The sequence below is a fragment of the Colossoma macropomum genome, unplaced genomic scaffold (assembly GCF_904425465.1).
Source record: "Colossoma macropomum unplaced genomic scaffold, Colossoma_macropomum, whole genome shotgun sequence".
In the NCBI taxonomy this organism is placed as follows: Eukaryota; Metazoa; Chordata; class Actinopteri; order Characiformes; family Serrasalmidae; genus Colossoma; species Colossoma macropomum.
The window spans coordinates 707,499-721,337 of record NW_023495922.1 but is presented as its reverse complement, the minus strand read 5'-3'; the positions used below and the strand labels follow the sequence as shown (position 1 = coordinate 721,337).

The window sequence follows — 13,839 nt, the reverse complement described above, 5'->3', positions numbered from 1 at the left end:
ACTCAAGCCTCAGTGCTCATCATAATGCACAGATCTGATTGGCTGAGTAGTGTCACGCATGATATTTACAATGCATGTGATTGGTCTGCGAGTCTCCCGGGCCACTAAACGGGTACCGTAATGACTAGAAAAGCTACACAGATTAAAATAGGACCACCCCGTCGAAATGAAATCATTCTCCATAGTTTATCGGTTATAGGTCCAAGTCCGCATAGGACAGCGTCTGGGTCTGGACTCAGACCGCGGGCCGCCTATTAGTGACCTCTGCTGTAGACTATACAAACTTACAGAGCAGGCCTGCTTAATTCTGAAGCACATAACACATAAAAATTGCCTGTCTTCAGTTTCGTCACTGACTACAGAGATCCAAACTGCCTGTGAAAGCAACATCAGATCATAACCTGTGTGTCAGGAGCTTCATGAGTATCTATGATCCATAAGCCTAAGATCACAATGCGCAATGCCAATCGTTGGCTGGAGTGGTGTAAAGCGCTGCTACTGGACTCGCGAGCAGTGGAAACGTGTTCTCTGGAGTGATGAATCATGAATCATCTGTCAGTCTGATGGATGAATCCGAGATTGGTGGATGTCAGGAGAACGCTACCTACCGGAATACATAGTGCCCACAGGAAAGTTTGGTGGAGGAGGGATAATGAGCTGGGGCTTTTCAGGGTTTGGGCCCCTTAGTTCAGGTAAAGTGTAATGTTAATGGTTCAGCACACATTTTAGACAATTATATGGCAACAGTTTGGGAAAGACCCTTTCCTGTTCCAGCATGACTGAGCCCCTGTGCACAAAGCGGCTCCATAAAAGTATTATTAATAGCCAATGTAGATGAGTTAACTAAGAGTTACCAAGGTTTAAAAAAATTATTTATTTCATATCAGCAGATCTGGCCCCTTCACATTTGCCTTTAATAACACCCGAGCTGCTCTGTTGGGCCTACAAAGGGGTCAGTGGGGTTGTAGGTTGTTGATGTTGACCATGTGTTGATGAAACTCATGCAAAATGTGTTCAGCCACTGAAACTGTGAACTGTATGTTTCCCGTTGCTGATGACATCAGTTCTCAGGGCTGAATATGACAGAGGTGGGAGGGGTTAAAGAGGACAGACATACAGAGAGGACAGAGAGATACAGACTCAGAAGGAGAGGAGGAGGAGACGTGTTCGTCAAGAAGATTTTCACAAATTGGATTAAAAAACAGAACAACAAACACTCAGGTAGGAATTACATTTACTCACTTCACATACACATCATACATAACAGACATATTTATAATATACTTACATTTCATGTTTGTATGGGAAATTATTGGAATATTGGAGAATATTGGAGTATTTTTAGATAATAATGTGTTTGTATCAATATTACTAAAGCCATATGTTAGTGAAGTGATGTTCACAAATATAATCTACAAAAACTATTTCTCCTTTTTTCCATCAGAAATGGACCAGAAATGGGTTTCTATCATCCTTCTTTTCTCAGGTCAGTGTGCTCTGTGTGTTTAAGGGTGATTCAGTTTAATTCATTAAATGGACACTGTGGACACTTCAGAGTCCTGATTTTATGGAAGCCTGATTCCAGAAATAAACAGGCAGTTTTTCTTTGCTACAATCATGATATAGTTCTGAACATCACACTAAACAGGCAATAACTGATGTGTACAGCGCTGTGACAAAGTATTTGCCCCTCATGATTTTCTCTATTTTTTCATATTTGCCACTCGAAATTCAGATCTTCCTACAAAATGTAATATAAGACAAAGCGAACACTCAAAATACTGTTTGTAGATGATCGTTTCATTTATTGAAGGAAAAAAAAAGATTTCTAACATCTGTACTTTCCTGTCTGAAAAAGTAACTGCCCCTAAAATAACCGTTTGTACCACCTTTAGCAGCAACAACTGCAGACAAACGCTTCATAGCTGGACATCAGTCTTTCACATCAATGTGGAGGAATTTTGGCCCACTTTTCTGTTAGCCTTTCCAGACTGATATATTTCTATCATTTTCTTGACAAAGTGTGCTCCTTGTTGAGACCTTTTAATCTAGAAAAAGGTTTAGGTGATGTTTAGATTAAGCACGGCTGGGTGTGTTGAGTTTAATTGATATAACTTATCAATTAATCTGGTTTAATTGGTTGATTGAGTAACCTATTCATACAGGGCTGATTGGAGTTGTATAACTTTTTTTCTTAAAAACTATATTTGTGTGTTTCCTTAGGATGGATTTGTCTTATGTAGCATTTCGTTTAAATATCTAAACAACTATATGTGATAAATATGCAAAAATACAAAATATACTTTTTATATAAAAAAGGCTAATAATATGAACAACAACATGAATGAATGAACCTTCCCAGAAAGAGAAATGCCTGCCCATATGATATGATATTGTGCCCATCCTTGATACCTCATACTTATTCTGGTATGAGAGATGTACATTATTCAAGTATGTGTTCAGTTATTTCTCTCTAACATGTTCTTCACAGCTGTCTGTGGTGTATCTGCATACGTTCCTCATCGGTATCACTTTGTGAATGAGGGTAAAACCTGGACTGAAGCTCAGAGCTACTGCAGACAGACCTACACTGATCTGGCCACCATCAACAACATGGAGGAGATGAAGAAGCTGAATGCTACTCTGAACAACAATCTGAAAGACAAACCCTGCTGCCCTGTGTGGATCGGCCTAGTCAGAGGGGTCACTGGGAAATGGCTGTGGTCTCTGGCAAGCAGTGAGGGAAGCCTGTACCGAAACTGGTTACCTGGAGAACCAAACAACTGGATGGGGGCGGGGGAGTTCTGCGTTGGGATGTATAAAAGTGATGGAACCTGGAATGATGATGTCTGTACAAAACCAAAACCTTTTTTATGTTATAATGGTAAGAACACCTGGACACATGTTAAAGAGTGACATCATCAAAGATGAGTCTGTAAATCATTACAGCCTGACCGGCTGTTAGCTGTGTATCATTTTTTTGTGGATTCTAAAGGCAGAATTTTACACACAGTTAATATTATAATTTTATTATTAATGTAACTTTAATATCTTTCAGAAAACAAGAACACCACTGGGAGGTACGTACTCATTAATGAGTCAAAGAGCTGGAGTGATGCTCAGACCTACTGCAGAGAACGTTACACAGACCTAGTCAGTGTGAGGAACCAGACTGAGAACCAGAAGATCTGGAATTTGGTAAAATATTCAATCAGTCCAGATGTTTGGATTGGTCTGTTTAATGACTCCTGGAAGTGGTCAGATCAGAGTGACTCCTCATTCAGATACTGGGCACCTAACCAGCCAGATAATCAGGGTGGAAATGAGAAGTGTGCTGCAGTGTCTATGACTGACCAGGGTCACTGGTCTGATTTGAACTGCCAAAACAAGTTGCCATTCATCTGCTTTGAGAGTGAGTCATGTTTTATTTATTCAACAATGTGGTCTTTTATTTTTTAAACCAACTTAATCAATTACATTTTAATGAAATGTTTTTGTGTTTATTGCCTTTTTTTATAAATGCAAAACTTCCTCAGAAAGCTGTACGATACTAAATTGTCTAATCTATACACTAATAAATTTTCCTTTTTCTACTTATAAGCTGATAAGCTGATCTTGATCAATCAGAATCTGACCTGGAGAGAAGCTCTGAGATACTGCAGAGATAATCATGTGGATCTGGTCTCAGTTCTCTCTGAGGAGATCCAGCTCTGGGTGAAGGTGGTGGCACAGAAAGCCTCCACTGAACTTGTGTGGCTGGGTCTGCGTCACACGTGCACTCAGGGTTTCTGGTACTGGGTGAGTGGCTTTTCCGTCTGCTACCAGAACTGGGCTCCAGGTAACGGGACAGGAGGAGGAGACTGCAGCTCTGTAGAGAGAACCGGATCGGTGCAGTCCAGAGGAGGTCAGCAGTGGGTCAGCCTGCCTGAGGACCAGAAACTCAACTTCATCTGCACAACCTATGAAGGTTAGTTACTGTGTGTGGTGCCTGAATATTCATCTTGACTGTATATTAAACACTCATTTGTTTTTTCTTTCCGACAATATAGACTGAAACCAGCTGTGGTCCCTCTTCTGTGTCCAGCTTCAGCAGATCTACAGCTTCATCAGGTTTACATTTGCTAAATAACAGAGTGTTTATACGTTTATTAAGGTTGAATATGTCTGAAGACATCCTGAAAAGATGATATTATGAAAAGCTACTGAGATTAGTACTTTATACTGGCTGTATTTGCTGGGTTCTGCACTGGCTACTGCCATTGGACTAATGTAGAAAGACGCTACGGCTTGAACAAGGAAGCCAGACCTGCTACTGTCAGGAATCTGTGTATTTTATTGCAGTCATATGACCTTTCGAACTGTACTGAACTGTCTTGCTGGGTATTATAATGCAAAAATCTGATGAGGTGAAAACAATATAAATGTATAAATCCTGTCAAAACACTGAGACTGAGAGATACAATATTGTTGTACTGAACACGGACATGACAAACATCAGTTTTATGTCAGAGTTTTCCTCTTAATATTTCTCTTTATGCAAATTTCTGCTACAACACAGTATGAATATGATGTACTACCAGCATATGACCACAAGATGTCCCTAATTTTGTATAGCATGTGTACTGTATGTGTTAATATGCTTTTAAGGGCTGCTTTGTTTCAGTTGTGATTAAAGTGAAACATTTTCCGTCTCAGTCTGAATTTCCTGTTCAGCTGGATGTGCTGGATGTCTTTGTGCTGAAAGACCTTCGCATGTGAACCCATGCAAAACATGCGCAGTTGACGTAAACTCAGCTCTCGGGTGTTTCCCTGGTTTTATACCTCATGTTCCTGGATGTCATGTTGGAATTTGGATGAATTGAAAACGTGGCTGATTGGTGATGGATTTGTAAATGAAAATGATCAGTGGCAGGTTTAAAATATAGCACTACAGTGGTTTTAGCACAGGTAAAGGATGTGGTTGGAAACATTGTTGATGAGGTTTTTTTGTTGTAATATAATGCCCTGCTTCATTGGTATAATTACAGGTGGGGGTGGGGGGGTCGCCCTGGGGCTCTTTATTGGGACACCCATATAGATACTGACACAACTGACACAGTGTTACTCTGTGAGCAGGATCCAGTTGCAAGCAATGTTTTTTCAAACTGGGTCATTTCAAATGTCATTGGCCAAAGACTAAAAATCGAATGTTCAATGCAACCAAATCCAATATTATGTCCAAAACTCAAAGACCAAAAACCACAGGCAAGGGTCAAAATACAACAGGGCATAACAAGAAACAACCAGGCTTAGAATTGAGTTCAGTTGTTTCAGCCACCCATTGCTTAAAGCTGTGTAAAATCAGGTACAAGGCTATGCAGTCTCTGTAGATGAACACTGGCAGTAGAACAGGCTTTAAAAGTGGTACTGTTATAGGATGCCACCTTTCCCAAAGGTCATTTCATGACCTGCCCTGCTAGATCTAAAAAGGAAATGGGAGCATTGAGGAGCAAAACAGTGCAGCCACAAAGTGGTAGACCATACAAACTTACAGAGCGGGCTTGATTAATTCCGAAGTACACAGCACATAAAAATCGTCTGTCCTCGGTTTCATCACTGACTACAGAGATCCAAACTGCCTGTGAATTCAACATTAGAACAAGACCTGTGTGTCAGGAGCTTCATGAGATAAGTATCTATGATCGAGCAGCTGGACACAAGCCTAAGATCACAAAGCGCAATGCCAAGTGTCGGCTGGAGTGGTGTAAAGCGCTGCTACTGGACTCGCGAGCAGTGGAAACGTGTTCTCTGGAGTGATGAATCATGAATCATCTGTCAGTCTGATGGATGACTCTGAGTTTGGTGGATGTCAGGAGAACGCTACCTACAGGAATACATAGTGCCCACAGGAAAGTTTGGTGGAGGAGGGATAATGAGCTGGGGCTGTTTTTCAGGGTTTGGGCCCCTTAGTTCAGGTAAAGTGTAATGTTAATGGTTCAGCACACATTTTAGACAATTATATTCTTCACACTTTGTGGCAACAGTTTGGGGAAGATCCTTTCCTGTTCCAGCATGACGGAGCCCCTGTGCACAAAGCAGCTCCATAAAAGTATGAATAACAGCCAATGTAGATGAGTTAATCTGTATATTATGAGGAACCAGATTTTCTAATGTAAAATAAAAAAAAACAAAAAAAACAAAATGAATATTTTTCAGGGTCCCCATACAAAGATTTTTAAAAAAATATTTTATTGATTTTTCATGTCAGCAGATCTGGTCTCTTCACGTTAACCGTTAATAACACCAGAGCTGCTCTGTTGGGCCTAAACAGAGGTCAGAGGTGTTGCAGGTTGTTGTTGTTGACCGTGTGTTGACGAAACTCATGCAAATTATGTTCGGCCACTGAAACTGTAAACTAAATGTTTCCTGTTGCTGATGACATCAGTTCTCAGGGCTGCATATGACAGAAGTGGGAGGGGTCAAAAAGAGACAGAGATATACAGAGAGAAGAGAGAGATACAATTATGTATATTTATATTAACTGACTTCATATACTTACATTTCATGTTTTTATGGGAAATTATTGGAATATTGGAGAATATTGGAGTATTTTTAGATAATAATGTGTTCACATCTATATTACTAAAACCTTACTAATGTTAGTTCACAAACATAATCTAAATATATAAAAACCCAAACTATTTCTCCTTTTTTTCCACCAGAAATGGACCAGAAATGGATTTCTATCATCCTTCTTTTCTCAGGTCAGTGTTCTCTGTGTGTTTAATTCAGTTTAATTCAGTTCAAGAAGTTTAATAGGCATCTGTGGAAACTTCACAGTCTGATTTTATGTAAGCCTGTTTTGAGAAATGAATAGGCAGTTTTTCTCTGCTACACTCATGGCATTGAACAGCACACTAAACAGGCAATAACTTATGTATACAATGCTGTGACAAAGTATTTGCCCCCTCATGATTTTCTCTATTTTTTTCATATTTGCCGTTTGAAATTCAGATCTTCCTACAAAATGTAATATAAGACAAAGCGACCACTCAAAATACTGTTTGTAGATGATCATTTCAGACCACTTCTTTCAGGTTGAAGAGACACCTTCCATCTGGAGGATGAGACCCCTCTCATCATAAGCAAGAGACTTCTCCAAACCCTTCCCACCAGGAAGAAGAGACCACTGCCTGCAGCAGGACTAGATCACTCCCTTCAGGAAGAAGAGACCCCTTCCATCATGAGATAGAGTCCACTACCTTCATGAGGAAAAGACCACTCCCTTCAGGAGTTAGAGATCACTCCCTTAAGGATAGAAATATTCCATTATGGGATAAAGATGACCAGTCAGAATAAATTTGTATGTATTTGAAGATCCTTCCCTCTAAGTGGACAAGTGGAGCCAAACTGCCAAAAAAGTCCCAAAGTATAACCAAGCCCCTGGACCCCATCACTGTAGAGGTGAAGCATTTAGGCCTGCACTGTTCTCTTGGTGTACGTGACACATGTCTACCAACACATTAGTAACTACCTGGGATTCCAATCCAGTGGCCTCTAAACATCTTGGCAACCACCTGAGATAAAAAAAGCTACAGCCTGGTAAAAAGCTGGGATACCTTACCAACAACCTAGAAATACCTTAGTAACTATCTGGGATTCTATAACATTGGCTTTGTCAAACTATCTTGAAGTAAGTTTGCAAATCTTCCCCTTCTAATTGTTTGATCCATGAACATTTGAGTTTTATTTCTATTTCTTATTGAAATACATACTGAAACGTTTTTGCTCATTCTAGGTCTTAAAGCTAAGCATTTCAACATCTGCCTCACTCAAATGCAGCATTTGTTCAAAGGTTCTTGACAAAGAACTTAACAGAATCTCTTTGTTCTCACAAACAGATACATTCACTCTCTTTATTAGGTAAGCCTACCTTCTTTCTACATCCTGTAGTTTCTGCTGGAATTTTTAAACACTGTGTGCACCCTACTGCCCACTCTATTAGACACTCCTATCTTGTTGGTCCACCTTGTAGACGTGAAGTCAATGATGATAGCCCTCTGTGTTGGTCATTCTCTAGTCCTTCATCAGTGGTCACAGGACGCTGCCCACACGAATCTGGAAATTTATGGTTGGTGGACTATTCTCAGTCCAGCAGTGATACTGTGTGCAGCACTGCTGTGTCTGATCCACTTATACCAGCGCAAGACACACTAGCACAACACCACACCACGTCAGAGTCAACGCAGTGCTGAGAATGATCCACCACCCAAATGATACCTGCTCTGTGGTAGTTCTGTAGGAGTCCTGACCATTGATGAACAGCATACGCATTATTTATAGAAACAGATGGACCACAGTCTGTAATTGTAGAACTACAATGTGTACCTATTTTCGTGGCACTCACCACGAATTTCCACATCACTGTATTCCCACATAAAGAAAAGACAAACAACTTGTTTTACAGCTAAAGGCTCCAGATGTCATACTGACATGTGAATGCATTCTAAAGTTACTGTTCATTTACAAGAATCAGCATCAGCTCAACACCAGCTCAGTGTCCTTATAAGAACCTCTTTGTTCTCACATGTAAACACATACTGGTATTTCCATGTGCAAAAGCACTGTTTTATAGCTCATGTACATGGATGTCACATTAGCATTGAATGCACCAAAACTGGTAATGGATTCATAAAGAATAATCATGGTGCGAGGGTTAAACTAAAGCAATAACCCATGAGAGGATGAGCATAATGGTGATTTCAGAATGTGTTAGATAGATACATAGATAGATACATAGATAGATAGATAGATAGATAGATAGATGGATAGATATAATGACAATATAATATATAATGACAATACTAAATAAATATGTGCAGATATTGGGGTGTTGGGGATCAGGGTCCTACTAAAATTTTCATTGAGACTGTGATGGTCCGGTGGAAAAGACACGCGGGTATGTTTCAGGTTAGGTGCAAAAGTAGGTGTTTATTGACTCTCAGTGAAGAAAACAAACAAACAAACAAAAAAATGTGATTTATCCAGTGCAAAAAAGGAAAAGAAAATAAATGAAACTCAGTATTTACAAATATATATAACTTAGTATGAAGCCTCTTATTCAATCAAAATTTCTGCGTTCTTTGGGCTCCAACCACATTTCATTAACTTCTCCACTCGACTAGCTCACTCTGCGCCCTCTAGGGCTTTTATAGAGCTAAACAGGAAGTTGTGTGACGTCGCGGGGAGTTCACTATAAAAACTCACCAGACAAAGGCTACTGTTTTCCTCCCTGGATGAAAACATGGCTACCTTCCTCTGGAATCTATTCACAGGTAAGTACTTTTGCCTTCTTATTTCATTTAGTTGCTCAGTTAAAACTTTCTTGACTTCCCCAAGTGTTCAGAAATATAACAGTGCTTAAACTGTTTAGTTAAATTGCTAAAGCAAGCAACATTAACTCTTAACACTTTTATAAATGAAACCGTTCATATTCAACATTAAGTTTTTTTCTCTTTTTTTTTCCCTTGCAGGTTTGCTCTTCTTCACCATTCAACTTCAGCTTTCCAGCATAAACACTAACAATCAATAAAGGCTATTAAAAAACAGCATGTGTCTGACTGTTTGAATATGAAATGTCCCCATTACATAGGAAGTCTTTGCAAGTATACATTGTGGCAGAGGGCAGTTCCGTCACAGAGACCCCCATATAGATACCACAATTTCTTAAAACCAACCTCACCAGGACGCACTAAGTGTCCTGTTCTTTACATGCTAGGTACAGATATTGTTGACCATGCAGGCGTGTGACGTAAATTTCATTGTGTTTACTGGTGAACTTCAACATCACACATTGTACTGTAGTTACTGGACAATACAGGTTCCAGTAAGCAAAGGCATTATGCATATATCAACACAGAGAGAAACTGCACCACCTTCAGCCTTGTGTCCTCAAAGATACGTGCCAATGAGGAACGCATGTGCCAACTGGGACAAAGCTAACATACTGTAAAGTTGTGTCTGAAATGCATTAATTTATTTATTATTTTATTCATTTTTCATACTGGCAATTCTGGTACTCTATACTATATTGAGTTGTCTACCATTGCCAGAGCTGCACATCCAGAGCTGCTTCTTTGGGCCAGAGTTGTCTACCATTGCCAGAGCTGCACATCCAGAGCTGCTTCTTTGGGCCAGAGTTGTCTACCATTGCCAGAGCTGCACATCCAGAGCTGCTTCTTTGGGCCTACAAAGGGTCAGTTGTTATTAGCAGTTTGTTGACAGAACCATATGCGAAGTGTGTGATGATTCCTTGGAAACTGAAACTGTGAGGTATGGTGTGATTCAGATAACATCAATTAGCAGATGACAGAGATGGGAGGGGCTGAATGGACAGAGAAATACTGGATAGAGAGAGATACAGAGACAGAAGGCGAGTGGAAGACAGCTGATGCTCATGAAGATCCGAAATAAACCAGATAAAGCAACAACAAACACCCAGGTAGGATTTACATTTGCTGTCTTCACATTAACACATATTCTTAAATGCTGTCTTCATGTTTATATTGATAATTGTTAGAATGAGTGGTTTTGTAATCATAATGCATGCAGGTAGATACAGTTTCTTGCAAATACATGTAGCCTGGAATACAAATGGCACATTAACAGACAGTATTTTTTATTGCAAACCAATATGCTGTTAAAGTCTGTTTTCAATGTCAAAATTCATCATCTGTCAGCAGAGCTTTTAAAATTTATAAAAAACTGAAAAATGCTACTTGCATAAGTATTCAACCCCTTCAGACTAGTACTTAATAGAACCACCTTTTGCTCCAGTAACAGCTTCAAATCTGTTGGGGTGAGTTTCTTCCAGCTTCACACACTGTTTGGGTGTAATGTTCGGCCTTTATTCCTGATACATTTGCTCCACGTTGTTCAGTTTGGTTGGATGATGCTTGTGGAACACAATTTTCGAAATGGTGCCAGAGATTCTCGACTGGACTGAGATCTGGACTTTGACTTGGCTGTTGTAGAACATTCCCTTTTTTGTTGTTCAACCTCTCATGTGTTGCTTTGACCTTGTGCCTGAGAACACTGTCCTGCTGAAAGGTGAAGTTTCTTCTAAGCTTTAGTTTTCCAGCAGACTGAAACAGGTCGTCTTGCAGTAGTTCCCTGTATGTCAAGTCCCAACTGAGGAAAAGCATCCAAACTATGGGGCTGTAACCCCCATACTTCACTGCTGGGGTGGTGTTTGGTGAGGAATAAGCAGTGTTGGGTTTGTGCAACATTTTCCTACCTATCATTTTCAATTTTGGCCAAAAATCTCTTATCTGACCACAAAACCCTCTCCCACATATTAGCTGGGTCCAGACTTTCTTTGGTGTTTTTTTTTTCTTCAGTAATGGCTTCTTTCCAGATTCTTGTCTGGAGATTCCCCTGCCTGCCTGCAGAGGTCACTCTCTTCGGAGTTTTAATGGCTGACTGCTCACCTGAAGCTTGTTTTCTCATTACTCCCCCTATACATAGCTTGTGTTTCAGCTCAGGTCTTTGTGAAGTCTTGTCAGATCTTCCCTTGTGATTCTAAGCCCTATTACTTATTATTTTTGGTCTTTTTCATGTTCATGTTCATGGACCTACTGCCCAGCTTCTGTTTGTTCTGATTATTGGATATCGTCTTTGTTTTGGTTGTCTTGGACTGTTTGTACTGCTCTTTGGCTGTAAAAAAAGTCAGTTTGCACTTAGATCCACTCTCAAGTCTGTCCCTTGATGTTACACCCTCTCATACAGACCAGTTATATGGGTCATTCTTCAGAAACGTCCATTTTTGTGTCCCTAGCGTTTACAGATATATAACACAAGAAAAAAGTTAGTTTATTTACATTTTAAAATAAAACAATTTATTTTAACAATTATACCTTCTTGAGCCTCAATTTATTAATATTGTTTTTTAAATCAATTATCTAGAATTCCAAGCACCACAGAAGAGCTCGTCCTCACAGTCATATTTTGAAGACAAAAAACACATTTTCTGCGATTTTAACTACAATAATCTATACATTACCATGAACTATATTAATTAAATTATATAAAGAAAACAGATGCCAAATAGATATTATAAAAAAATAATGAAAGTTGTGATCACCAGGAGTCCTGTCACTGGGGTTACTGCATAACAAAAATCTCTTATTTTGAAATAAAAATCACACTGATGACATCATTTGACTTCCTTTTACCTGTTTTCTGAGGATCTATGAAGAAAAGCACATGGTGAGTCCACTGTGTCTCTCAGTTATCAGAGATTTTCTCATTTAGCTCATGATTTCATATGAAGCTTTTAGCTGAAGTCACTGGTGTGACCGACTTTATTCTGAGGTAATTGTGAAAAAAAACAGAATACAAATGGATTAAATTACATATTTTAGTGGATTTTCCATGATTGATGACATTGGTTTGATGCTCTGTAGCAGCCATTTTGTAAAATGCATTTTTCATTAAAAATGTCTCTGGTGCTACCTTTCTGATGTGTAACACCAATGAGGTTCAGTAACAACAGGGGCACCTATGGAGAGATAGAAAAGTGGACATTTCTGTAGAATAACCCCCTCCGTATGGCTTGCCACCTCATATGCCACCCCAATTCTGTAGCAAATATTCTGCAAAGTTATATTAAGCCCAATGGTCCATAGTCCTCAAAGTTGCATACGGTGAAATCTGATCGTAAAGTGAGTGCAACAGTTTTCACAGACTGTTTTGTTATTTGTCATTTTCATCTGTGCAATCAACACATGTATGGTAGGAATGTGTGCAAATTTCAGAGTAATAGTTTAACAAATTGAACAAAATACTTGATTTGCAGCCAACTAATCAAAACTACACTTCATCAAAAAACACTTCATCAAGTCCACCTCCTAGTTTCTACACTCATTGTATGTTTTATCAGCTCCACTTATGTAGGAGCTCTTTGTAGTTCTACAATTACAGAACGTAGTCCATCTGTTTCTATGCATGCTTCGTTACCTTTTACCCTGTTCTTCAGTGGTCAGGACCTCCACAGGACCACCACAGAGCAGGTACTATTTGGGTGGTGGGTCATTCTCAGCACTGCAGTAACACTGACGTGGTGGTGGTGTGTTAGTGTGTGTTGCGCTAGTCTGAGTGGATCAGACACAGCAGTGCTGCTGGAGTTTTTAAACACCTCAGTTTCACTGCTGGACTGAGAATAGTCCACCAACCAAAAATATCCAGCCAACAGCGTCCTGTGGGCAGTGTCCTGTGACCAACTGTGCAGCTGCAGATGAGCTATCGTCTCTGACTTCACATCTACAAGGTGGACCAACAGGGCAGCTGTGTCTAAAAGAGTGGACAGTGAGTCGACACAGTATGTCTGATCCACTTGTACCAGCGCAACACACACTAACACACCACCACCATTTCGCTGTTGTCGGAAAAAAACCTTGTATCACCAAAATGGTAATTTTACAGGAGAAGGAAAAAACCTACTTTACTTTTAATGTAAGCGAATGGAGCCAGAATTTTTATCAAGTCATTTTAAATAATTTCATTTAATCCATTCATCATGAAATTTACATATAAACAATATTTGACCCTTGTTTTAGTAATAGTATCTTGAAGTTTTTGAATCCTTAAAAAAGTTTTTTTGGCCAGTTGTCACAAAGGCCTGGAAGAGCTTAGGTCATCATCTTCCTTCCTTTTCCTAAGTTTGGTTTATTGTTGAGTACAGTTTATGTTTTTAATGGTTGTATTGTGGTTTGTAGTGCCTTATGTATTTTCATTTCTTGCTTGAGTGCATGTGTGTGGGAGCTTTATTTGCTATAATTGATCAGGTTGAAGCTTCCGGAG

General features: G+C 39.5%; 1 protein-coding gene across 1 annotated transcript; it reads left to right on the top strand.

Moving 5' to 3' along the window:
* Window positions 1-1,122: 1,122 nt before the first annotated feature.
* On the top strand, window positions 1,123-9,571 carry LOC118803537 (macrophage mannose receptor 1-like). The gene is made up of 6 exons (XM_036564027.1): window positions 1,123-1,221; window positions 1,445-1,486; window positions 2,492-2,884; window positions 3,059-3,412; window positions 3,602-3,967; window positions 9,513-9,571. Exons 2-6 carry the CDS (start codon window positions 1,447-1,449, stop codon window positions 9,569-9,571), a joined length of 1,212 nt encoding a protein of 403 aa, XP_036419920.1. The 5' UTR covers window positions 1,123-1,221; window positions 1,445-1,446.
* The last annotated feature ends 4,268 nt before the right edge of the window (window positions 9,572-13,839 follow it).